The sequence below is a fragment of the Penicillium lagena genome (genome assembly GCF_028827675.1).
Source record: "Penicillium lagena strain IBT 129212 chromosome Unknown utg000006l_segment0_segment0, whole genome shotgun sequence".
NCBI lineage: Eukaryota > Fungi > Ascomycota > Eurotiomycetes > Eurotiales > Aspergillaceae > Penicillium > Penicillium lagena.
In genome coordinates this window covers 496,054-521,655 of record NW_026623227.1, presented here as the reverse complement: position 1 = coordinate 521,655, position 25,602 = coordinate 496,054, and the positions used below count along the sequence as shown (strand labels likewise).

Genomic DNA, 25,602 nt, shown 5'->3' with positions numbered 1-25,602 from the left:
ATAGAAACTGCTAATGGAGCTTCCTGAGCCGTTCTTTTGGGCAAAAGTCGACTGCGAGCCGCTTGGTGTGGTCGTAGACGATGCCGAGAGATAGCGTCTCAGCTAGAGGGAGCTGCTTTGCTTCAAGTAGGAGATTAGATCTAAATTTAACTGTTAGTTCTCACATATATACGTTGTTATGGAATTGAGGGATGCCTGACATCTCGATGTTGGATTATCTGGATATTTCAAAGCTTTAGTTATTAGAGAGAAATCAAGGGGGAGCTGATTAATCAAAACAAAGAGTGACGTTAACGATCCCAGGAAGTGGGGTTGTAGGTGAGCGTGGTTCCAGGAAGTACGAATGCCGTTAACCAGCCCATAAGCCCCTGAATCACATGAATGGTTTTTTCTTGCATTCATTAATATTCAACGATACCATAGCCGTGCCCGTATTTCTACTATGGCGCTATCGATTCCCAAAACTACCAAACAGTGGACTGTCGTAGGCCACGATGGGCTGGAATCACTCAAATACAGCGAGAAACCTATCCCTGAACTTGGCGATAACCAGGTCCTAGTCAAGAGTATGTTTCCTGCTAAATTCTCTCAAAACGAGGTTATCCTGGATACACAGTCCACTCACTGAATACAATCTATGAATAGTACAAGGAGCCTCCATCAATGTTTGTCCAATCCATATGCGAATCCATTCAGTATTCAGTATAGACTAATCACATCTTTAGTTTCGAGACATACTTATCCCACAGGGGAAATACCCCTTCGATCTCAAGCCCGATGTAGTCGCCGGCTCAGACGGAGCGGGGACCGTCCTGGCCGTCGGCAAACACGTTACTCGGTTCCAGCCCGGCGACAAAGTCGTCACTATAATCAACCAGCATCATCTGGCAGGGCCGATGAATGCTCTCTCACTGAAATCCGGACTGGGCGGGTCCCTTGACGGGACGTTCCGCTCTGTCGGAGCATTCGACGAACAAGGGCTCGTGGCCATGCCAGAGAGCTTGAGCTTCATTGAAGCGGCGACGCTCAGTTGTGCGGGGCTAACTGCTTGGAATGCGCTCTTTGGTTTGCCGGGGAAGCAGCTCATGCCGGGACAATGGGTCCTGACTCAGGGGACCGGTGGAGTGAGTATCTTTGCGATCCAATTCGCTAAAGCGATCGGTGCGAGAGTCATTGCTACAACGAGCTCGGCCGAGAAGGCGAAACTGCTTGAACGCCTTGGTGCGGATCATATAATCAACTATCGCGAGACATCTGATTGGGGTGCTGTCGCTAAGAAGTTAACCGGCGGGAACGGCGTTGATATTGTGGTTGAAGTCGGTGGCCCGACTACATTAAACCAAAGCATGGCCAGTGTGAAACTCGAGGGCCTCATCAGCACCATTGGCTTTGTCGGTGGCGAGAGCAAGGAGCCCATGCCAAGCCTGCTGGATACCTGGCTCAATCTTTTTACGACTCGCGGTGTGGGGGTTGGCAATCGCCTTCAGATGGAGGAGATGTGTCGAGCTATAGAAGCTTCACCGGATAAGCTTCGTCCGGTTGTTGATCCAAAGGTCTTTACGTTGGATCAGCTTAAGGAGGCTTATGAGTATTTGGAATCGGGCAAGCATCAGGGGAAGATTTGTATCGAGATTGCCTAAATTTACCTACCACCCGGATAGTCAATCAGGAAATTACGGGATGAATATGATCATAACATCATGGGTATTATTGTCGCACGCCCCGCAAGGCGAAAAAAAAACGAAATGTAAGACGCTGAGACACAGCTTAGGACAGCCCCGGAATCTACCCGAAGCCACATCATCAACAGGATCAAAGGGGACAAAACATGACAAACACCAGTCGAAACTGGACAACTGTACAGGATAATGCATGAATGGGGGAATAATGGGTAAATGCTCATAACCAGGTATCTAAACGCACTCAAAATAAAGATACGCTTCCCGTCAATCAAACTGGGGAGAACATAAGTAGAGAACGAAAAATCAACGGAATAAGATGACGGTGAACGGAAAACCTTCCTCGCGATTCACAATTGACCATAATGTCGAATGTCCAAGCCCCCCAACGCCTTCTTGAAACGAAAAATGGAACACCAATTTAATAGGTCTCGCCCAATTCTTCAACCTGAGTCTTTGGTTTTGGGGGCGGCATGGTCCCGGACCCAATACTGGTCTTGAAGCTTCGTGGAGTGGGAATCCCGGATGCACCGCTGGTGGTGCGCTTCTTTAGGCCGTTCGGGGTGGCAGGAATGGACGGCCTGCGAGTGTCCTGAGCCGGGCGAGATGTAGGAGTAGAAAAGTCGTTATCCTCCTCGATGTGAGTCATGCCTCCAAGAGCCGCATGGTTACTGAGTGACGATCGAGGTCGTCGACTCTCCGTGGTTGGGTTCGTTGAATAATGACCTAAGGGCGTACGGGCACCGGGTCGGCTCGATCGACTTTCAGGCCGAGCGGGTGGAGCGGTCGGGATTCCAGAGGTGCTCTGACTGAAAGAACTGCGACTGGAGAAACTGGTTCGGCTGCTGGGGCGGCTGTCACCTTGGGTGCGAGCCCCAAATGACTGGCGACTGTGAGGGATGTATGAAGGCGTGCTTTCAGTGTCTCGAATCGAGGAGCCGTAGCTACTGCCGCTTATCCGTTTACGGGAGGTTCTCCGAACGGTCACAGTGGATGGGACTGGGCTATCACCAACAACAGATCCTGCACGAGATCCGGCACGAGGTGATCCGCGAGAAGAACTGTCTGAAGGCGCTGGAAGTCGTGACTTGGCCGATTGAACTCGTTCCTCGAGCTTTTGCATCTTGCCGATCAGCCCACGGATTTGATACAAAGACCCAGAGTTGGGAAGTCCAGATGGGCGAGCAAGGCTCGACCTCGACAGGCTGCTGCGAGGGTTGAAGGTTGGTGTAGAGCGGCCATTGCTGTAGGCGAGAGATGGGGTTCGGGAGTGAGTTGTGCGCGGCGCAGTCCGAGAATTGTAGAGAGATCTAGAAGTGATTGGTTCTGCTCCTGCCGCTCTCGAACGAGGGAAGCTTGGGGTGGCGTTGATCGACTTGCGCAGACTGGCAGATGACTCTGAGATAGGCGGCGACGGTGGGGTTGCGGCTGTCGATGCCAGGGACGGTTTGGCCGGTGGTGTAGCGAAGACGGGTGAAGAGGTCGCCGTACCAGCAGGCGAGCGATCAAAGATTTCCAGGGTGTGGGGAGTGGACGGGCTGCGGTACAAGGGGGCCGGCTTCCGACGACGTACACCGTTGGATTCGGCATGTCGAAGCCTGTCCTGTACAATCTCGGCTTCGATTTTGAGATCGGAGAGTTCGTCGCGGAGACGCTGGTTCTCTATGCGTAGACTTTCACGCTCTTGCTCTCCAGTCTTGATTTCCTCCTCGAGCATCACTCCGCGCTCGATAGCCACATTGTATTTGGACTCCATATCCTCCAGCGACGAGGTCGTGTTCCGGGCTTGACGTTCGAAATCATCGTTGGCAACCTCGATGTCACGCAGCTTCAAATGCATCGTGCGGTTGGTATCGCGCAGCGTGGTTATTTCCTTCTGCAGGTTGTTCAGGGCCGAGTTACCCTCGGACTTGGACTGCTTGTACTTGGCCTGACGACAGTGAGCTCCAGCCCAAATCCATACGATGTGTCCAAAAGCATACCTTCCACTCGTCGACCTCATATCGAAGGCCATCAACCTTTTCTTGCAGCTGTCGCTCCCGCTTCTCCGAAGCCTCGATGTCCTTTTCCAACTCCGCCTCCAGCTCCCGGCTGGAGGTTTGGAAATCGGCTAGTTCCGACTCTAGCTGCTCATATTGAGCCTTGTAGTGCGCGACCTCATCTCTGTAGAAGCTGCTGCTGTGTTTGTGTTCGGGGGGCGAGTCGTCGGCGGCCGGCATCTTCCCGCGTTAGGCACCGGGCGGGCCGCAACGAAGATGACCGGACAACAGAAGGTATAAAGATGAAGCAAAAACCAAGCAGAAGTGGTAGACAAGCTGTCGGATGCTTAGGACAGCGTGTCGCCGGGGCGCATGTGGTTGCGTGGGTGGTCGAGTCAACAACCGTGCGTTGTTGATAAGAGCCCCTCGCCGGGGGGCGGTGACGCAGGTGGGCGTGATTGCGACCGTCAACTCCTCACCGAAAGAGAGAGAGAAGAGCCGGAGCAAACACAGGCGACGTAGATACCGAGTGTCGTCTTCCAAAGAGGGGGGAAGGGCAACTTACCTGGGGGGAAGAATGGTGGTGAAGGGGAAGTGTTGTGTGTCGCAAAGCAGATTGATGATTAGATCGGCCGGGGCTTGTTTTGGCGGTCGTCAGGGGGGCCGAGTGCGCTAGCCCGATTGGGGGGTAATACAGTGTGGTACATCAGTCGGTCTATAGACCGGTCTCATTATTGAGTAGATTCGACCTCTCTCTTTTGATATTATGTGTGCTCCATCTGCGTATTTGCTTAATTCGGATTCTTGATCAACAATAGACGACAGCAAGTTTCGTACTTCCTGCCTGTCAACAAAGTCCCCCAACTACCACCGTCCAATACCCACAAAGCAGCCCTGGCAAGAAACATAATCAAATGACATCGAAATACGATAATCGGAATCATAAACAAATACTAAACTGTACACATAACAAAACGCATTGGTGTCAGGGCCCATGTCCTTCGAGGCTCAGAGAGGCACAGCTCGGTCTACGCACGCACTTCCCCTACGACCACGACCCTCCAGTCAGGACCGAGAGCGAGTGAGTACTGGAACCAATGTTGGCTTTGCAGCTTGTGGAAACCGATCTCGGGAATCTCGGGAATGTTTGGTTTGATCAAATACTAGTCGACAAGATCCCAAATCTCTTTCCTGTAATTAGAAGCTTTCCACTCTTGCATCCAGGGTGTACTTCGCTTGAATCTATGGAGCGACTATATGATTTGTGAGTTGTTTCCGAAACAAATATCAGAGGGAAAGAGAGAAATAATAGCAAGGATTAGAAAAAATCGTATCTTATGGGTTGTCAGTTGAATACCGTTTCCTCGCGCAGTGCGCTATTGACAATTAGATACAGCTAATTTCTGTTTTCTGGCTACCTTACTACTATCTTACAAGTATTTTGGATTCATTCATTTGGTCTCTTACTTCCAACCAATGTCATTATTATTGCGTTGGTGAAGTGCTCATCATATCTACTTATGCCACTACTTGCAAGGATTGAATACCCGCAATCGGTCACCTGATCTTTCATGCTGCCTCAGGCACTGCATCGCCCAGCCGCCCCGATCGCCGCCGCGCCTGATCGTGATCCATTCATCGGATCTCATCCGTTGCCCCTGTCCGGAAGAGGTGAGTTATCCATTTCTGCCTGGCCCTGGCCTGATTGATCTACCCTACGGATCATACCCATCATCATATTTACCCACCTTCCTTTGCTATTCCCACGCACTGCTTCCCTGGGTGATCGTCAGCCCCATTGCTTCCACGCACTTGTTTATCCTCTCTTTCCCGCAACTACACTACTCTCGAGCTTCCCACTCTCTCCACATTGCCTCGGCAAGAGATCGGGCCCTCCGAGCATGCTGTGACGACCGTGCTCACACCCGGAACAGACACACTGGTCTCGCCATGGCCGACCCCACCGATCTAAACCTGGACGCGCCGAGCGACCTTCAGGATATTCCTGAACTAGCTATGCAACTGCTGCCCCCTCCTGAAGGAACATATCCCGATAAGTCAGTGTTTTGTTTCTATCACTAAATGAAATAATATCACCCGCTAACCATCTCCGCATCTTCCAGGTCCTCGCTGCTGGCAGCAGTCCAAGAGCACGGCAAAACCCACGGATACAATGTCGTCGTCAAATCATCGAGCACCCCAACAGAGAAGAAGCCCGGTCGGACGGCCAAGGTGTGGCTCCGCTGCGATCGCGGGGGCCACTATCGTCCTCGGAACGGCCTGACAGAGGAGACACGGAAACGGAGGCGCACGTCGCGGCTCATGGACTGCCCCTTCATGCTGGTCGCAGCTGGGTCTCCCGGCATCTGGACGTTGACCGTTCTCAACCCAACGCATAACCATGGCCCCGTTATTGAGAAGTCCCGGCAAGTACCGCATCACAAGGTCCGGAAAGGTCAGCTGCCGGCTATCCCATATGACTGGCCACATGACGCGACCTTCACTCCGTACACGACGGCGCTCGTTATTATTGACATGCAGAAAGATTGTACGTATGATATGGCCTTGTGGACGTACACTGCTAATGACGTTCAAAAACAGTCTGTTCGCCGGGCGGGTATATGGAGTACCAAGGCTATGATATCTCGGCCGCGCAATCTTTGATCCCCAAATTACAACAACTGTTGGTCTCCTTCCGGTCTGGAGGCTTCCCAGTCTATCATACCCGCGAAGGTCGGTCACATTCTATTATCTATGGTGCATCACTAATCATCTTCCAGGCCATCGACCCGACCTGTCCACTCTCTCGAGCAGAGAATCGTACCGTTCTCGCAACAATGCCTCGGGCCTTGGTATTGGCTCTCCCGGTCCTTTGGGCCGTCTACTCATTCGCGGTGAAATGGGCCACGATACTGTGGATGAACTGTATCCTCTGCCCGGGGAACCGGTGATCGATAAACCAGGTCGCGGCGCCTTCGCCCACACAGACTTTGAGCTCCTCCTTCGGAACAAGGGTATCAAGAACCTGGTTATCGCGGGCGTGACAACCGATGTCTGCGTTTCCACAACCATGCGCGAAGCCAACGACCGTGGCTTTGACTGTGTCGTCGTTGAAGACGGCACTGCTGCCAGCGAGCCCTCGCTGCACGTCGGCACAATCGAGTCGGTGAAGATGGAAGGCGGCATCTTCGGTGCAGTCGCCAAACTGGACGATATCGTGCATGCCGTCGACAGTTTCAAGGCTATCACGATGAAGAAGCTTGCTCCTCAGATGGGGGTCTGAGCTTTGGTTTTTTTTTCTTTGCATTTATTTTTTCTTGTTCAGCGGTATTCAGCGGATTAGTTCAGCTCGCAGGTCGCAGGGAATTTGGGATGGACAGGCCAGGACTACGGCGTTTTATTTTTCTGTCTGGACAGGGACTTGAAGAGCGTTTTCTTCTTGGTGGACTTAGCGCGCACAGGGATTTCGGTTGAACTTGATACTCTTATCAGCTATGATTAAACTCGGTGTTCAAAAATATAGCTGTTTCTTACACTTGGATCCACAAGCTTCTTTCTTCTCTTAGTTGGGTATTTACGGATGCAGAGTGTACGTGCCAGTGTCTTGTCTGAAAGGGTCGACAGCCACAAGCAATGCCAACAGATAAAACAAGCCCCCTCCCAACGCCACGCTAGAACAGCAAAAAAGACAAAACAAAGGAATGCTGATGCTCATAACCCACCACCCACAGAAGAGAATTAACTATAACCACTTCTTCCCCGCCGCAGTAACCCGTCCCCTAAAAACGGGACTCTGAATCTCCATCCCCTGTTTATAGAACGGACTCATAGCAGTCTTAACGTAGCTTTCGTAGACTTCATTCATGAACTGACGCACAGCCTCCTCCGTCTGCGGGGAGGTCGGGTTGGCCGCGACGGAATTGGACGAAGCGCGCGTGGCGGAGCCGGACGCGTTGAGGAGTGATGATGAGCCAGTTGTGGTGCTCGAGGAGGGGAGTTGGGGTGGTTGGTGCAGGAGTAGAAAGCGGGTGCCACTGGGCGTTAGGAAGGCCGATATGTATGCTGCGGCTGGGGGGTAGGTGTCGATGTGTTTTAGGTACCTTTTCGTGGGGGTTAGTTTTAGGTTGATGGAGGGTAGGCGGTCACGTTGGTGTGGATTATTATGAGGATAGGGTGAGAGGTGGGTGTAGACATAGTGGAATGGGGAAGAGGTAGAACTCACATCCCCCCATTCGTCCATTGAGCTTCCTCAACAATATCCAGGCTCGAGTGGATGATGAACTGGTTCATGTACTGCGCCGTGTCTGGGAAGCGGAATCGCGCAATGCCATCGCCTCCGCCTTTGGAGGTGCCAAAGGCAATATTGAAAAGGGGTTTGTCGGTGGGGGAGAGGATGGTGAAGTAGTATGACATGTTGGTGGGTTGAAGTAGAGAGAAAGTCGCGGGTGTGCGGGAGGATGGAGGCTGTGGTTGTTTAGTATAGGAGAGTCACGTGGTGGGCGATGCGATAAGCGTCTATTAACACAGGTTCGGATCGTTACAGTGGTTCGTGAACTACACACGGGTTTGTGTCTGCACCACTTGGATTTCAAACTTTGCTACCAATAATGGGGTATTCCTAAATCGGTCCAAAGCTAAGGCCTCAAATGTGAGCTGACCTCATCATCCCAGGGTATCCTGACATGAATGCCAACCTGACCTACTACCTTGCAAAGTAGGTTGGAAAGAAAGTGCTCGAGCAGACCGTCCAAACCGAGCGTTTGAGGACCACCTTTAAATCCAATCATTTTAACAGCTCCGTCTACATGACACTTCAACATGGTTTCATCATGGATGAACAACTAGCGATCGTCAGTGTTGTTACATACATATTCACAGGAGATGCCTAACCTCATCATAGGCCAGCATTATCGCCTTTGCAACAGTCGAGTCACTATAGACCGGTGTCTCCGTTGAGATCGCGTCTCTCAATGACTGCAGACTTTTGAGCTTATATTGAACCCCTAGCCGGGTGAAGAATTGTTTTTGCTGGTCTTGATTTTGGTGATTATAGCTCGCAGATAAACCGCGGCATGACGCAAGAAACAACATATCCAGAAGACTTGCTTCTGCTAGCGCATGCGGTACCCATATCCTTGTCATGCGTTGGGAAAAATCAATCGCGAGCTCGGAGCAGCGCATTAGGGGAATTATAGCCGTTACATCTTTGGGGATTGTTATCTCTGCAGCGGAGCTGGTGCTTCAGTCAAACATACAGTGATCAAACAGCATTTGCTCGAAGGGCTTCAAGGGCCTTGCGAAACTGGTGAATGGGTCTTTTCGGGAAGCCGGAAGTACAGTTGTGACCTCGATTGGCCTGCTTATTCTGCGCTTTGCATCATCCAACTCTTCGCGCCTCTTCTGAGCCTGGTATTGTGAAGTCCGGAGGCGCCGCTCTTGCGCGTGCGCAGAGCGTGCAGCGTGCGAACGAGCAACTCTCCGCTGTAAGGTGGTTGGTGTGCTAGCTTCGGGAGCTGTGATAATAAATTGTAATTCCCGCGATGGCATGGTGGGCAATATCTCTGCTACTCGCACATTATCAATTTTCTCAGGGAAGAGGTAAGCACATCCACTGCTGATAAAGCGTGGACTAACCGTGGGGGCTGTTTGAACTTTCGCCAAGAATTGCGCCTCCCAAATACGGTATAGCTCAATTCTGGGATGTCAGGAACGAACTTCATCGCCTCATTTACTATGGCATGGACAAAACCAATCCTCCAGAATAACGGAATCTAGGAGCTTAAATCCGTCTGAGGTTTCTGTCTGGACACGGCTACCTGGTCATAATCCTTAATTAGACCGAACTAGCTTGGACAGCTACAACCCGCCAAGACTGACGCCTACCAACTACAGGGCAGATTAGCGATCGAAAAGGGGCGTTTGGTGTCTGCTAGAAATAATGCATCGGAGTTAATATGGATTCCTTTGTAATCCAGTTGCACTGACCTGTTCCTCAATCTATATAAACAGCCAGCATCTCCCAGCCTTATTCACATCAAGAACCTCCAGCTAACAAACTCGGCTACTATGAGTGGAACAGTTATCATCACTGGAGCCAATGGCTCCTTGGCCCTTGGCTTTGTTGACTCCTTCCTATCAAAATATCCTCTCCATACATTGGTAGCCACTGTTCGAAACGCATCTCCAGAAAAGGACCCCAACACCGCCAAGCTTCTGAGCTTAGTGTCCAAGTACCCAGAAGCTAAGGTCCACCTGGAAGCACTCGACCTCGGCAATCTAGCTGCTGTTCGTTCCTTCGCTGAAAAGCTATCCCTTCAGATCTCTTCAAAGGAGCTTCCGGGCATCGCAGCGATTGTCTGCAATGCTGGCACATGGTCGCTTGAGTCAGGGCAGAAGTTTACGTCGGATGATTATGAGGCTACCTTCCAAGTCTGTCATCTATCTCATTATCTGCTAGTCCTGAAGCTGCTCGGTAGCATAGACACCACATCTGGACGCATCGTTATGCTCGGCTCCATCACTCATTATGCCGATAAACCGAATCCCTTATCTTCGCTTGGACCATGCTTCCCTGACGACTTTGAAGAGCTGGTCAAACCAGCGTCGGACCCACCGAACCTGGTCCATGACAGAGGTTTCCAGAGATACGCAACTGCTAAACTTGCAAACGTGACATTTGCCAACGACCTCAACAAACGACTCCAGAAGGTATGTATGAGCTGGCTGTGGGCATTCAAAAACAATTGACTCACATATTCCACCAGGATCCCAAGTTATCAAAGATAACCGTAACAGCTATGGACCCCGGCGGTCTTCCCTCATCAAGGGCTCAAGCAGGGCAGAAGAGATCTGCCAGGATTTTGATGGCGACGCTCAACACCCTCATGCCAGTCCTCAAGCATTGCACGACAGCATTCCGCACAACGGAAGATGCTGGACGAGACCTGGCCGCTGTGAGTGTGGACCCGGCATTTCAGGGTAAGAGGGGTTACTACGTCGGCCTGAGGGCGGACACTGCAGCGCCAGTTAGTCAAGATGCTGGTATGCAGAAAAAGCTCTGGGAGGGGTGCTGGAGGTGGGCAGGTCTTACACCCGCGGAGACTGTTCTTCAGAATATCTCCTAAAGTTCACATGCTTGAAGGGTTATTCCGTTGTGAGGTAATTTAGCTCTAGATTTTTGTTTCTAATGTATTCTGAGAAGTGCCTGTGATGACTGAATAATGTGTACGGAGATCTCTCCTAAAATTATGACTGTACCTCTCCCTAACCGCGCCAAATAAGTCGTCGACAAACGCAAAATACCATCGACGCACCCGTCCTCAATGCACGTGTACACGTAGGCGAGGATGGAGAGGATGAAGAATGGTGAATGTCGGGTTTTATGACACGTTAATTAAATTTCAGCAGTAATTAAGCGACATCATAGCTCACCATTCTATGCTCGAAAATATATATTTCAACAATCTTGCTCTCAACGCCTAGCTTGCACATGAACTGTCTTTTCACAACAGCTATTTTCACATAGTAACCTTTCCAATATGGAAATAAACAATGTTGAAAGAAATTACAAAGGGAGAATTAACTCGCATAAGAAACAGCGTCACAGAGTCACGTGATCGTTTTTGCGTTATCACCGATCGTCTGCCGGAGCTTTTCAACTTCATCAACGCAATCGCAATCCCCTGCCGAGGTCGCCACACCACTTGACCCTTTTTGACAGTCGCTTTTGGGTTGACTTCAGCTTTGAGTGTAGCCATCGGGGCAGGCTCGCCCAACATGCCACCGAAACTCCCCTACGGATTGAATCTGCCGAACAAGAAGCTGTCGGGCCCGAACCCAGGCAACGCCCTAGGACAGAAGCGGAAGAAAGCCATATTTGATGATGATTCTGGCGACGAAGACCAGCCGAACGATGATGGCGCCGTGGAAGTGTCCACAATCGGAGGATTCGAGGCACCAGCTCCAAAACCAAAACCTCCCTCCACCGCCGGGCCGCCGCCGAAACGGAAATTGCAATTAGGAAGTGGCAGCAAGCCAAGCATCAAACCGCTGAGCAAGAACTCTATATTTGCGAACGATGAGGACGAGGACGAGGCAAAAGACAAAGAACGCCAGGAAGGAGTTACCATGGGACTGAATCAATCCCAGTCGAAGAAGGCAGCCAGTACGAAACAAGACTTTACGAACCTATCTACTCTGCGCAGTAGTCGGAAACATGCCGAGGAGGCTGAGGAACTGGATCCATCGATTTACTCCTACGATGCGGTGTACGACAGCTTACATGCCAAACCGAACAAGACCGCCACGGCGAATAAGAGCGAAGTTCCGAAATATATGGACAATTTGCTCCGCAGCGCAGAAGTTCGGAAGCGCGACCAACTACGCGCGCGTGACCGGCAATTGGCCAAGGAGCGCGAGGCCGAGGGCGACGAGTTCGCCGACAAGGAGAAGTTTGTGACGGCTGCCTACAAGGCACAGCAAGCCGAACTGCGGAAGATTGAAGAAGAAGAGGCGCGTCGTGAGAAAGAAGAGGAGGAGCGGCGGAAACAGAACGGCAACGCTGGCATGGTTGGGTTCTACCGGGATATGCTTTCCCGAGGGGAAGAGCAGCACAAAGAGGTTGTCAAAGCGGCAGAAGAAGCCGCCAAACGCGTCAAAGAGGGCGAGATTCCTGGAGAGACCGACCAAGAACCCGCGGAGAAGACAGAGGACCAGAAAGCCGCGGAGCTCAATGCTCGCGGAGCTCATATTGTCGTCAACGAAGAAGGCCAAGTGGTTGACAAACGACAACTGCTATCAGCAGGCTTGAACGTTGCGCCAAAACCCAAAGCACCGGTGGGTGCTGCTGCACAAGCTTCTCGGCCTGTCGCCACGCGACCTGGTGTCAATGCTGGTTTCCAGGCCGGTCGTGCAGGTCAGCGCGCTCGCCAGACAGAAATGGTTGCCCAACAGCTTGAGGAGCGTGCCCGACAAGAGGAAGAAGCGGAGGCTGCACGACAGAAGGAAATCGCCGACCGCAGCCGCAGCAAAAAGACGGAAGGCGATGTGTCTAGCGCAAAGGAGCGGTACTTGGCACGAAAGCGGGAGCGCGAGGAGGCCGCTGCCAAGACGAAAAGGGGCAGTTGAATGCATTTTTATAGGCGTTGCATCTACAAGGGCTTTGGGGATATCCTGTACACTACTGGGCCGGGAGTTGTGGATTATTATCATTGTTGTTCATAGTTCTGGTGATGCTATCACGTGACACGCCACGGTCCACTCCGCTGACATAATCTCACCTGACCGATTAACTAAGGACTGGATCACATGACTCTGAGTCATCCGGCTCGCTAAGCGGCCCCACAACTCGCACTCCTCAATTTTTGCACCGTCGAGCCGTTCAGTTCAGCCCATCTCCATCACCACACCTCCATCTCCTTTTCGAAGTCCATCGCCAGCTTCAGTCATCCAACATGGGTAAGGTTCACGGCTCTCTCGCCCGTGCCGGTAAGGTCAAGTCGGCCACTCCTAAGGCAAGTGCCCCTGCCCCCCCCTGCTCTCGAAGTTTGCCACAGTCTCCTTTCAACCGTGTTCCTCATCATCAACCGCCCTGCTAACACGGCTACTGAATACAGGTCGAGCCCCAGGAGAAGAAGAAGACCCCCAAGGGCCGCGCCTACAAGCGCATCTTGTACACCCGCCGTTTCGTTAACGTGACCATGACCGGTGGCAAGCGCAAGGTACATACACCCCAACCCACCACATGATTCGGGAGGATCTACGAAACACACACTGTGCCAAAAAAATCGAGACACAAAGACGCTGACCCATTCATTAAATTAGATGAACCCCAACCCCGGCACTTAAACGGATCGCACCCACAAACCCAAACACCCTGAGCCGCGCACTCGGCGTCGAGTTTCTACGGTATTGAAACAAATATTCGCAAGACCCGACGACGACTCTACACGGCCGCAATCAAACGACGGCATACCAGCTACGGCTGGCTACTTGTACGGATGATATCATGCTTCGTGTTCTTTATTTTCGCGTTTTTTTAAACTTGCTTGGCAATGGATTCGGTTTACCGGGGGGTGGAAAATTCAGGCATAAGACATCTACCTGTGGTGGCCTGATGGGTGGAAAGTGAGAGAGGCTCGGAGGCTTACTGCTCATGGATATGACGGCGGGCTTTGCGAGCTGGGTGGACTTCAGGGGCTGAGCTGAGGACGGTCGGTTAAGTTTATTCGACTCGTACATAGGCTGTTCCGTGCATTGCATTTCCAATCTAGGAATGGAGTCTTCATTTTTCATCCGCTATCTACGTTTTCGGTATCGTAGTTGTGGGAGTCTGCCTCGCACAAGGTGAAACAGGCTCTGAGGGCATATGCTTAGTATCTGCCCTTATATGGCATTGTATATGCTCTGGTGATTTCTATCTTTATGGCTTGCAGGAAGCCAATGGAAAAGAGCAGGTTTTATATCACTCCTGCCCTTCAAAGTTGGTGAGATGTAGAAGCAAGTCTGGAAAGACTGCCATTGATCGTTCCAAACAAACAGACCTCAAAACACAACTCTACATGACTCAATATAGGAATATAGGATCTAAACTCAGAAACAGTATGAACTGTACTCTATAACTTCAAAGACATTGAAACCTTCACTCCTCTTGATGTCATGACATAAACGGCGGTAACCAACCCGAAAGTTAGTTGGACGGCATCCCTCACCTCACGACCAGAAGGAGGAGTAAACCATAAGACATGATCTCACCAATTTCCCGTCAGTCGGGCTCTCCGGGATAATGATCTCACTTGTTCATGGCATCCATGGGTCGAGCCCTTCCTGTAGGGTTATCGATCAGATGACTAAGCCCGATCAAGTCCATTGCAATGATGTCCACGACCTTATTCTCGATTGCAGGCAATACCTCGGGGAATATATAGACGTCATAGGGAGTGTAGTTTACTAAGTTCCAGTAGTAGAAGTAAGTACTTTTGCTTGCATTGAGTTTAAAGGATGCCGATTGTTTCCTGGCATGGATGGGGGTTACCCCACAGTTTGGAGCTGTCGTCTTCCCTCAGTACGAAAGTATGGAAAGGTTCATTGTGATGGCGGTACGAGAGCAAGCCAATTGATTGAAGCTAGCAACAGGACTGGATATACAGAGCATTTTCCACCCCACAGTATATACCCAATGTTCCAGCTCTAGACATAACTACCATGAGCTAGAGTAGAGACGGGAGAAAACAGTGACGAAGCCTTAAAGTTTATATCGAGACATCAGCTGTTCGGTTGATCCACTGTTCGGCCAGCCTTTTTTGGTTGAGCATCATCGACTTCACCATTTTCTTGGGCCGATGACATCGCGTCCCGCTTTGCTCTGTCTTGCTCTATGAGATTCGTTCTTGGCAATTGAGATTAAGCAGGCATTGAATGGTACACCCTCGCAAACAGGAATTGTTCTTTTCACAGCGCGTCGGATTTGGTCGTAATACCTGTGTCTCTGAAGGAATCCCATGATGCAATGGTAGGCAAAGAACCCTCTGCCTGCTATTTAGCCTTTTCCATGCCTCTTTTTCTCTTCCCCCTTCTCTTTGCAACCATCCATGACATAACAACAGAACTTAAGGACCAATATATTGTATATTATTTTCGATTTATCTTTATACCCATATCCCTTTTCACCAATCTTTGATACCCACGTCCAAGTGTCTTATCACCATGTCCGCAAACACCGAGAAGAACACCGAGAGCGCCGGATCCAAGCTTATGAAAAAGCTGAGCCACAAAAAGTCCCCTAGCAAGGAGGACAGCAACAAAAGCGGATCCGGCAAGGATATCCTTGACAGAGCAGGATCCATCAGAGAGCAAGTCAGCCACGGAAAATATGGCGCTGCCGCCCATGAAATGTTTGGCAAGGGACAGTCCAGTGCAAGCGCTCCCAGCAAAGCTGAGACAGAAGGAGCTATGAGAGAGCAGCAAGGCGGCCGTGAAAACTATGAAGGCACTGCTCAACAAATCTCTGCCCAAGGACAGTCCAGTGCGAATCCTTCCAGCCAAGCAGAGCAGACCGGCGAGGGCATGGGTGCCAGCAACCCCCAAGATAAAGCAGAGGAAGCTGGTCGGCGACTCTTCGGCACAAACCCACCCAGCCAGGAGTTCACCGGACAGCAGCAAACTGGTGGTGGGTTGTGGAATGGAAGTGGCGGCCAGGAGAAAAAGGATGGCTTGTGGAGTGGAGGTGATTCCAGCAGCAAGAAAGAAAACAAAGGCTGGATCGAAGGGTCTGGCAGACGCCCGTCACGAGTATCCGAAAACTACGATATCAAAAGAGGTCCAATCACTCCGGGATACTATTTGGGCAAGAGAGACTCCACAGGGAGGACATCGCAGGGAGAGGCAGGAGCAGGAGCAGGAGGTAGCGGTGGCGGCAGCCGCAGCAAAGACGTCTTCAGTACTGGACAAACAGCTTCAGGAAGCCTCAACCAGGCGAAAACTGATAACCAGGCGAATGTCGGTCAAATTCGTTTCAGCGACGCAAGCATGGACGACGAACTTGCCGAGCAAGGCCATATCAGCTCCGATGTTTTCGGTGGTGGATCTGCCGGCAAAGGCATTTCCGAACAATCCGGTACCAGCAAGGGCATCGCAAACAAAAGAACCACCGATCAGTCCAATGCGAACCGAGGTGTTTCTGGAATGGGCACGGGCAGCCAAGCGACTTCCAGCCAAAAAGGAGCCACCGTGGGCTCCAACACGAAAGCGGATACTAGTCAAGGTTACTCCGGCACGAACATGCCCCAAGGTATCTATACTGGCGACGGTGCTAGCCAGGGCACTCCCAACAAAAATGCCACCAAGAACATGGGGTATTTTAGAACAGACAGAAGCCAAGATGTTTCAGACAAGGACGACCTCGGCCAAAACATCCCCAGGAAAGATGTTCCCGTCGGTGACTACAGCCAAGAAGGCACCAGTCAAGGAACCAAGGACGTTTCCAACACAAGTTATTCCGGCACGGACATGACCAAGGATGTGTCTAGGAAGGAAACCACCGAAGCCACCTCCAGCAACTACGGCACCAGCCGGAACATCCAGGGAATGTCCACCAAAGGAAACACTACCGGAAGCTACTCTGACTCATATGCCACTCAAAACACCTCGAGCAAACTCTCTGGTATCAGCCAAGACTACTCCACCCCAGGGTATACTGGTCAAGGCTCTTCCAGCCAAGACGTGGCCGCAGGCATCTCCCCACTTTCTGGCGCAAGTAAAGACCAATTCAGCCAGACTAGCACTCGCCAATCTACCCTCAATCAAGGACACCTTGAACAGCAGGTCTTCAGTCCTGATACTCGAGGTGGAGGTGTTAGCCAAACTGGAGGCACGGGCCGAGCTAGAGGTATGACCAATGCTAGAGCTATGGCCCAAGATAGTGGCATGAGCCAAAGTGCTTTCAGCAGTGGCAAAGAAACCACAGAAAAACGAGCTCGAGATATTACAACCGGACAGACAACCGAAACGCATGCCACCCAAAGTGGAGCTGCCGGGAGTAAAGGTCTCGACCAGGGCTTTGGCCGGGGAGGTGTCAGAACAGATGGACTCGGCTCTGGAGGAACCAATATTATGGCCGGTGGAAAAATTGCTCGCGGAGACTCAACCATTCGTGGAAGCAGCTACAAGGTGACCGTGCTGCAAGAAAAGATCCAGACCGTCTCTCAGAAGTGCAAGACTCAGCTCGGTCTGTCCGCCAATGAAATCAGCCAGCGCAGTCCCAAGGTGGACATGCTCTTCGACGTTGTCGCTGCTGAGCGTCTGAGATGGATGCCCCGCGATGGTAGCAGACTCGATTGCAGTCTGAGATGGGCCTCCCGGCTGGCATATGCTGTTGATGCGCTTCGCGAATCGGTTGGATTGTTTGCGCCTGGCGCCAACGAGGCGGCGATGCTGATCTGGGGATTTTGTATTCTGCTTCTGGAGGTGAGTTAAGCATAACCGGGTTTCATGAGAATATATACTAACTGCACTGACTAGTCTGACATTGATAACACGGATATCTTCGAGAGCGTTTTCGGTAGATACGGCCGTGTAGCTGTCGGAATTCATCTGCTCTTGCAGTACCAGAGTGCCTACAAATCCCCGGAACTGCAACCTGAAGCGGCCGCAGCGTTTGCTGATCTGTTGGAAATGGTTTGCAACACTTCCGGCAGCTGTATTGAAGGATTCAAGAGCAAGGAGCCAAATCAGATTATCTCGCGCAATGTTGACGGAGCGTTCGTCACCTACGCTCGCCGATATTCCACACACTGGAACTGTATCGTTGAGTCCAGCACCTCGAAGGTTGTTGACCAAAGCTCCAAAATCTACGCCAGTCCCGAACTGGGAAGTCTCCGTCAATTCTTAAGTGTGCAGGATCGTCCCCTCCAATTCATCCTGGAGGCTCGCTCCCACGCCCTTGCCGAGGGCTCTTTCGAATGGTTTAATAATGCCCTCTATGACTTCACTGTGGGAAGTTCCCCCATGATGCTGGTCACTGGCGGGCCTGGTTCCGGAAAAAGTGCTCTTGCACAGTGGACCGTGGACCGGCTCCAGGAGTCAGCCGAGCACGATAATTGGAATGTTATTCCGTACACAATCAGTGAGGCTAGACACAATTTTCCATGATGTCGTATGCTAATCTATTCCAGGGGCCGATATTCCTGTTGCAACCCTGCCTTTGCGCATCTTGAAGGGAATCTTGCACCAGATGTTAGATCACTGTGTCAGTGATCAACATACCCAGGAAGCAATCCTTGTTGAAGTCGCAAAAGCGGCACAGGGAGCATTGGATGGAGGCACTGAAATGGACGTCGACGAAGGCCTTTGGAAGGGAATCCGCACCGGCTTGAGGTCAAATATCCAATACATGTTTGTGGTTGACGGCCTCGACCAAATTAAAGGTGGCGAGAAAGAGGCCCTTGCATGCCTTGAGCAATTCCATGAGGTTTTGACCGAGCAGAGCGCTGGATCGAAGATGATTGCTTTCAGCCGACCTCTCAGCTCGAAGATGCCTGGTTTGGGTGTTCAACAGTTCAACATTCAGCCTTCTCAGACCCAGACTGACATGAGTGCTTACGTGCGCAAAATGCTTTTTTCCGAGTCGCAGTTTGATACCTTTAAGGACGACCAGCTTGATTCAGCTGTGGCGGCCATTGTCAATCGCTCTCAAGGCTCTTTCAGCTGGGCTGAGATGGCTGTCGTGTATGCTCGGCAGCAGAGGACTTTGAGCCACGCGGTTTCCTCTGTCCATACTCTTCCGCAGTCCATGACCGAGTTTCTTGACTTCCATCTCAAGAACCTCGACTTCAACCAGCATGAGACACGATGCATCATGTCCTGGCTTGCAGCCTCAGAGAGACCGTTGCTTGTTGAAGAAGTTGATGAGTTGCTGAAGGTCGATGCCAAAGGTTCCGGTTTCAAACCTCGTCATTCCAGTAGTGACATTTCATTCAATTCGATGGCTCCGCTGGTTATGACACGCGATGGCGTTGTCTCTTTTGCCCATACTTGCATTCGTGACCATGTCATAACTCAGGCAAGATCTCTCAGTACGAGGTCAGGGCTCAATCTTAAGGAGGCACATTACGATCTTCTTGCCAGGTGTCTCGCCTGGGTGCAGTTGAGTGTTCGTGAGGAAGCCGACCTGTCCATAGACAAGCTGAGCATGGAGGAACGCAACCGACTCTTCGACAAATATGTCATCCTGGAGTACACGGCACGATACTGGCTATCACATCTCTTGTCCTCGCCTCTGATAACTGACGAGGGAGAATTCCAGTTCAGCAACGACTTCAAAAGGCTACTTCCTGCAACAGTCCTCTTTGCTCGTCTTGAGTTAACATGCAAAGAATCGCAGTTTACTCGATCCAGCGTTCTTGAACTGTATCGACTGGCAACTGATATTCGTCGCATTGTCTTGGGAGAGAAGTCCCCGGCATTCCTTCAGAGCCTGATCCTCAGTGCGCGAGTGTCCAAGCTGGCGCATTCTGATTATGCTGATGAGCACTGTTACGAAGCATGGAGACTTAGCCAGGAGCTCTTGGGCCAATCTGATGCAACTACCTTGACCTGCACTGAGATGATGACCCAGTCATTCAGCGAAAAGGTCACGATTACTTCTCAGCAGGAAGACATCATGAAGTACTTGATCCTGACTGATTCCGAAATCACTGGAGTGGATTTCAATCAGCGCTTGCGATACCTCGGAATGGTTGTCCGCATGTACAAGTCTCGTGGTGATAACGACTCTGCTCTTCTCATCTCCAAGCAGTTCTACCAACAGATTCTTCAGAAGTATGGCAGCAACTCGAGTCAATCCTCCGAAGCAGCTGAGTTCTTGACCGAACAATTCTCCACCACTGGAAGCGATGAGATGAGCAGGGATATTGCAAGAACCAAGTACGACAACATGGTCCGGACAATGGAAATCACCGACGAGCGCCGCATCAAGTACTCTCTGTACATGGCTCAGATGTACGAGCAGCACGGCGATGTCCTCCAGGCACAGACTATTCTGTCAAGCCTTTGGGCCGGTCTCAATTCTTGTGACATTGATTCTGTTGACATGATGGACAAGAAAGCCAACGTCGCCCTAGTCTACTATCAGTTCCTGCGTCGTCAAGGCTACGATGACGAGGCAGAGGTCATCATCCGCGAACTGGTGGCAGATCTGGAAATTACTGGTGTACACTCTCCAGAAATGATGCAGAGAGTGCAGATGCTCCGAGCCGAGACTCGCGAGATGCACCTGTACAGCTTGGATCAGTCCTTGGCTGTTCTCATGTGGCGCTACTACAAGGAGAACAACTTGGAGTACACGACAGAAGCAAAGAGCCTGGCATTGTCGCTCGCCGAGAGTATGGCAAATACCGTCTCCATTGAGGATGCGTCTTCTTTGTCCACCCGGGACCGCAAGCTGCTCGTTGAGCTGTTGGACTCCATCACCTCGTCTCCAAGCAATCTGTCGGTTGGTACTTTGATCTTGTGTCACAATCTCGCCAGTATATACATTCGCGAGGAAGACTGGGTCGCCGCCAGTGACTGTGCCATGGCCGTCTTGCAGCATGTTTGGCCATCAGTTGAGCGTCCATCGTCTTACCACAAGTTCTCCACCGAGCTAGCGCCACCTGTTGCCGACATTGCTTTGATCCTGGCTTACTGCCATTTCCGCAGGCTTCATCTGGGACAAGCCACAGTTGTGTACGAAAATGCGTTTGGTTCTTTGATCTCCTCGGACACAGTCCCGGTGGCCTCTGTGCTGGCCGTGGCGAAGGCTGTCGTTGAATTCTACGAGACCTCCTTCCAGTTCGAAAAGGCGCTCACTCTTCTTCATACCGTGAGTAACTTCCTGACTGCTCGCCTTGGAGGAACGCACAAGCACACAATCGAGAATATGTATCTGGAAGCTGGCCTCGCAACTCGACTCGAGATGAACAACGAAGCCAAGAGCGCCTATCAGCGCATCTACCAGACCACCATGCATAACAACAAGATTTCTCCAGAGGGCATAGAAGCCGCTCTTGCGCTCATCGGCCTCTATGAGAAGGAAATGCAGTGGAATTCTGCGCTGGACATCTACAGACATCTGTGGCCGACTCTCGTTGTTGAGGATGGCATGCGCCCGTCTGATCCCCTGCAAGAGGAGGCTCTTCTGGAGAAGACATATTTGGGATACATGTCCATTCTCACCTCTCGCACAAAGTCTACCGACTTTTCTGAGCCGTACCAGGTGGCCTCCGAATATGTCAAAACTTGCCGAAATGTCTACGGTCCCACGCACCAGAAGACACTCAATGCAACTCTGCTCTTCGCCGAGCTGTGTGAGACCAATGATGCCTACATTGACCAGGCCATCTCGCTGTACAAGCAGCCTCTACAGACGAACGAATGGGTGCCTTCTTCCCAGTCCGCCAAGGGTCTTGATCAGATGACGCAGCCGCTGCCCATTACCCTCAAGCACAAGATGGCACAACTCTTTGTACGGAAGCATGATTCATCCAATGAGGCTCGCTCTCTCTACACGGAGGAGTACCAGCTCGCCAAAAAGACCCAGGGGCTGTTTTCCACCACTACGCTATCCTGGCTGCGCGAGCTTGCTTTAGCCCATGCTCGCCAGGGCACCGCGACCGGAACCCAACAGGGCGTTGCCATCCTACACACCTACGTGACTGATGTCTTGCACGCCGGCGGCGACGTCGAAATGATGGACGACTGGGCTCGCAAGGTTGCTGCTATCTACCTGGAGTGTGGTTTTATTGACGACGGCAGCGCCATGCTCGACGAGCTGCGCCAACGCGTGATGTCCGGATCCGATACCTCGGCCATGACACTCGGTGACCGGCATGACGCCGTCTTTGTGGCTGCTTTTGAAGAAGTATTTGGCCGACGTGCCACCTCGGTTCAAATCATGACTGAGATGGCGCGCGAAGTGCAGACTCAGCAGACCTTTTCCAGGAACCTCTCTGGTCATGACTTCATTCCGACGTTGGCCTCGGGCGATCGTCTGGCCCGTCTACAAATGCAGCAGAAGCGCACGCGTGCTTCCATGGACACGCGCAGCAGGCTGTACGACTACTTCTGCAGCAACTTGTCTGCTACAGACGTCGCAGGCAAAGAAGTTGTGCAGCAATTCTACCGTATCTGTCTGCAGGAAGTTCACGGTGACAACTATAACATCAACATCCTTCGCAAGACCACTGACCTAGTTCGCGATTTGTGCAACTCCTCTCGTTTCGAGGATGCCAGTACACTTACCGGGGTGCTACACTCTTTCCTACATTTAACCGACGGTCTTAATGACCACGAGAGCATCATGACGGCCACCAAGTTGTGCTTGTACTTGAGCGGCCACAATGCCACCAAGTGCGAGGATGAGAAGACATTCCACGACATGTCTATCAAGTCCAAGCAGCTGCTTCAGGAGATCATGGATTCATCGAAGACCATTGGTATTGAGATAATTGATCTTCCATTCCCGGAGCTCAACGACATTATCACTCTGCTAGGCGAGTACGAGATGTTCGACGATCTGGAAGCAATCCTTACCCAGCTCTGGACTTCGCGCATTGTCCAGAGGACCTGGACACCTGACGTCGTGGTTTGGATTGGGCGACGTCTTGTGGAGACCCGCTTCTGTCGCGGTGCTGTCGATTCTGCAATCCAACTCTGTCGCGACATTTGCTACAATCTGCGCCAGGTCTGGGGCTGCTGCGACGGCGTGACCTTGGAAATGACCAAATTGCTGTCCGCTCTTTTCACTGCCTCTGAAAACCACCAGTCCGCAGTCACTTTGCATGAGGGTGTGCTATATGATCTGATCAATGACTCCGAGGCAAAGGATCACCCTCGTGCCGCCGACACTGCGTCCCAGCATATGGAGCTCCTCCGCCGCGCGCAGAGCCGCATGGGGTCGGCAGACGAAAATCCCGCAAGAGCTGCGGCACATGCCGATCTATTTACGCAAGTGGTCGATCGTTTCGGACTCGAGTCAGAGCAAATCAAGGGTGTGGGTGAAGCCCACGGCGGCGACCAGTTTGGCATGTGGTCTCGACCCAGACGCTTCTCCTTGGATGTTGAAGACCTGGATGATCAAAGTCAAGGCCAGATGCACCACAATCATTTGCGAGAGTCAAGTAGTACGGGTCTTCTGAATGGTGCCGGTGCTCCTAGGAGAATCTCGGTGCAGGCTCTGTAAATGGGCTTCTATCGTTTGGATGGATGTACGTGAAACTGTCAAATATTTGATTCTGTTGGCGTTGGTCTTGTATTAGTATATGAAGATACAAGGAATGAAAAGGACAAATTGTACTTGTAATATGTGATTCTATTATCATCTCGTGATCTGAAGTATTGTCGAAAACAGAAGGTGCGGCTTATTGTTCGCAAGTTTCTTGGGACTGGTTGATACGGATCGTTCAGTTCCTTGTGACTCTGCTGAATTGCTACGAGCGTGAATATTCTCTGCTTGGCTAAAGATCAGTCTACATAGGGGTTAGTGGTTTGTGCAGTCGGTGACTATGATCTCAGACTTTGGGATTTATATGGGCAAGGGCTTGGGGATTGTCTCTCTGGCAACGCTCATTGGAGCTCCAGCCAATGGTGTTCTTTGTGACCATTATGGGTTCTTACAGGTGTCGATATTTAGCGGCATGATTTACATACGTGGGTGCATTGCCTTTACGAGCAAAGTGACTACGCCTCAAGGACAGAAGGGAAAGGTGTGATGGATTGGGACCTTTTAGCAATTGTAGTCATATCTCCACTTCACTAACTAGACAATACAAGAATTTCTTTTGCAAAACTAGTATACTCTATTGACCATTTGAACTGCCCCAGAAAGCAAAATGTCAAGGCCAGAACAGTCTTTCGTTTGTTCCCCAGTGGATTGGCCGCTTGCATCACAAACCCAGGGTTCATACTTGGCAGGTGACAACATTATCGCCACCGACAGCCAAAGCTCAGGAAGAGCAACACAGATGATGTCACGAACTACGATGAGGGAATTTCAATAAAACCATTAATAGGGAGAGAGATTTCCCGAGTGTTGGCACTTACAAAAAGCGGTGTTTTAGCTCTTATCGTCAATCCACCCAAGCTAAATCCAGCACCATCCACCGGATTCAACACAACCAACCACAATGAAGAGCATGCGATCGCTCACATCTATACTCCAAACAGGGACTGTTTCAAGAACACATTTTCAATTGAAACCCTCCCAAGCAAGAGCTTACACCCAGGTCTTCCACGCCCCCAAGCTCTCAGTAGACCCAGAGACGTCAGAGAGACAAGCCCTCAACCCAGAAAGATACGAGACCTGCAAATCAGGGACAGACGACGAAGTCGCGCAGCACAAATCACCCTACGATCCGTCCAGCACAACGCCAGAGAGCGAACACAGGGCTCTGGAAGATGAGTATAGACTCGAAGGCGACGTGACCCACGACCCGCTGTTTATCAGCCCCGCCAACAGGGAAGTCAGTCTGATTCTCGATCCGATGGTTGGCGGCGCGGTGCATAATGCACAGTCGCTGGGGAGTGTGCGTGGGTGGACGAATAAGCATAGGACTGTGCTGAGGCGGACGGTGCCGTTTGAGTTTAGGGGGTATGAGAAGGTTGTTTGGAATATGAGGAAGAAGTCTTTGCAGAGGTATGTATGATGCGTGGAAGGGATGTTCTTTGCGAGATGGGCTAATTTGAGCTATATTGTATAGTCCGACGGACAAGGGTGGCCCTGTAGTGTAATCCATATAATTGGACATTGCAGTCAATCTAGGATACAATACAACAGATCTTGAACCCCCATTTGAAGTTTGTGAGGACGAGTAAGAGGATACTATAGACGTACTAACTGACAGGTGAAGTATATCGGGACAACTCCATTTTTAGCGCACTATATGAAATGATGAATAGGAACCACAGGCATAACTCCTATGGAATCCCAGATGCCTAACCCACAGATTGAAGACAAGCCAGTGCCCAGCTACTCGAACCCCAGACTTGAAAAAACAGTGCCCTGAGACCAAAAGTGCCGGTTCAACAAACCAGCTCGCTCTCCGCCTCATCGCAGTGCTGTACATATACGCTCCACACAAAAATAAGCCTCAACCCATCTTCACTGCCTCGCCCACCACATCGGACCATCATCAACGCGAGCTCACTAATCTAATGAAAATGACCGAAACCCCGATATCTCCGACGTTTCCGCCGCGCGAGACACCAAAATAATTCCTTTTCTTAAAAAAAAATCTTTTAAGGCGTCCTCGGCAAAGCTTAGCGCCATTTACTTTCCCCTAAGCGATGACTCGCAGGGTGGGTAGTTGCCACGATGGACGAGCCCGAGCGCCAGCCGAGCGACCGCAGCCGTCAAAGCCCGCGCTCGAACACGACGCGGCGTGCCGGGATTTGTTGGTGCGTGCATGTACATG

General features: G+C 51.3%; 10 protein-coding genes across 10 annotated transcripts; 7 read left to right on the top strand and 3 right to left on the bottom strand.

Moving 5' to 3' along the window:
* Positions 1–442: 442 nt before the first annotated feature.
* Positions 443–1,640, top strand: N7510_008357 (zinc-dependent alcohol dehydrogenase family protein; the record flags this gene model as incomplete). The annotated part of the gene is made up of 3 exons (XM_056980282.1): positions 443–566; positions 646–665; positions 726–1,640. 3 exons carry the CDS (start codon positions 443–445, stop codon positions 1,638–1,640), a joined length of 1,059 nt encoding a protein of 352 aa, XP_056830491.1.
* Positions 1,641–2,100: 460 nt separating this feature from the next.
* On the bottom strand, positions 2,101–3,898 carry nde1 (nuclear distribution protein NudE; the record flags this gene model as incomplete). The annotated part of the gene is made up of 2 exons (XM_056980281.1): positions 2,101–3,609; positions 3,662–3,898. 2 exons carry the CDS (start codon positions 3,896–3,898, stop codon positions 2,101–2,103), a joined length of 1,746 nt encoding a protein of 581 aa, XP_056830490.1.
* Positions 3,899–5,608: 1,710 nt separating this feature from the next.
* On the top strand, positions 5,609–6,941 carry N7510_008355 (cysteine hydrolase family protein; the record flags this gene model as incomplete). Its single annotated transcript, XM_056980280.1, has 4 exons — positions 5,609–5,715; positions 5,782–6,206; positions 6,260–6,391; positions 6,439–6,941. 4 exons carry the CDS (start codon positions 5,609–5,611, stop codon positions 6,939–6,941), a joined length of 1,167 nt encoding a protein of 388 aa, XP_056830489.1.
* Positions 6,942–7,400: 459 nt separating this feature from the next.
* Positions 7,401–8,071, bottom strand: N7510_008354 (TRAPP subunit TRS20; the record flags this gene model as incomplete). Its single annotated transcript, XM_056980279.1, has 2 exons — positions 7,401–7,758; positions 7,881–8,071. The coding sequence occupies 2 exons, from the start codon at positions 8,069–8,071 to the stop codon at positions 7,401–7,403; spliced, it is 549 nt and encodes a 182-aa protein (XP_056830488.1).
* Positions 8,072–8,899: 828 nt separating this feature from the next.
* N7510_008353 (uncharacterized protein) lies at positions 8,900–9,205 on the bottom strand (the record flags this gene model as incomplete). Its single annotated transcript, XM_056980278.1, has 1 exon — positions 8,900–9,205. One exon carries the CDS (start codon positions 9,203–9,205, stop codon positions 8,900–8,902), a length of 306 nt encoding a protein of 101 aa, XP_056830487.1.
* Positions 9,206–9,724: 519 nt separating this feature from the next.
* N7510_008352 (uncharacterized protein) lies at positions 9,725–10,782 on the top strand (the record flags this gene model as incomplete). The annotated part of the gene is made up of 2 exons (XM_056980277.1): positions 9,725–10,366; positions 10,423–10,782. The coding sequence occupies 2 exons, from the start codon at positions 9,725–9,727 to the stop codon at positions 10,780–10,782; spliced, it is 1,002 nt and encodes a 333-aa protein (XP_056830486.1).
* A 652-nt stretch (positions 10,783–11,434) lies between these two features.
* N7510_008351 (splicing regulator NSRP1-like domain-containing protein) lies at positions 11,435–12,784 on the top strand (the record flags this gene model as incomplete). Its single annotated transcript, XM_056980276.1, has 1 exon — positions 11,435–12,784. The coding sequence occupies one exon, from the start codon at positions 11,435–11,437 to the stop codon at positions 12,782–12,784; it is 1,350 nt and encodes a 449-aa protein (XP_056830485.1).
* A 326-nt stretch (positions 12,785–13,110) lies between these two features.
* Positions 13,111–13,404, top strand: N7510_008350 (40S ribosomal eS30 domain-containing protein; the record flags this gene model as incomplete). Its single annotated transcript, XM_056980275.1, has 2 exons — positions 13,111–13,227; positions 13,273–13,404. 2 exons carry the CDS (start codon positions 13,111–13,113, stop codon positions 13,402–13,404), a joined length of 249 nt encoding a protein of 82 aa, XP_056830484.1.
* Positions 13,405–15,361: 1,957 nt separating this feature from the next.
* N7510_008349 (ATP-binding protein) lies at positions 15,362–23,372 on the top strand (the record flags this gene model as incomplete). Its single annotated transcript, XM_056980274.1, has 3 exons — positions 15,362–17,620; positions 17,675–18,278; positions 18,328–23,372. 3 exons carry the CDS (start codon positions 15,362–15,364, stop codon positions 23,370–23,372), a joined length of 7,908 nt encoding a protein of 2,635 aa, XP_056830483.1.
* Positions 23,373–24,315: 943 nt separating this feature from the next.
* Positions 24,316–24,834, top strand: N7510_008348 (uncharacterized protein; the record flags this gene model as incomplete). The annotated part of the gene is made up of 1 exon (XM_056980273.1): positions 24,316–24,834. One exon carries the CDS (start codon positions 24,316–24,318, stop codon positions 24,832–24,834), a length of 519 nt encoding a protein of 172 aa, XP_056830482.1.
* Between the last annotated feature and the right edge of the window lie 768 nt (positions 24,835–25,602).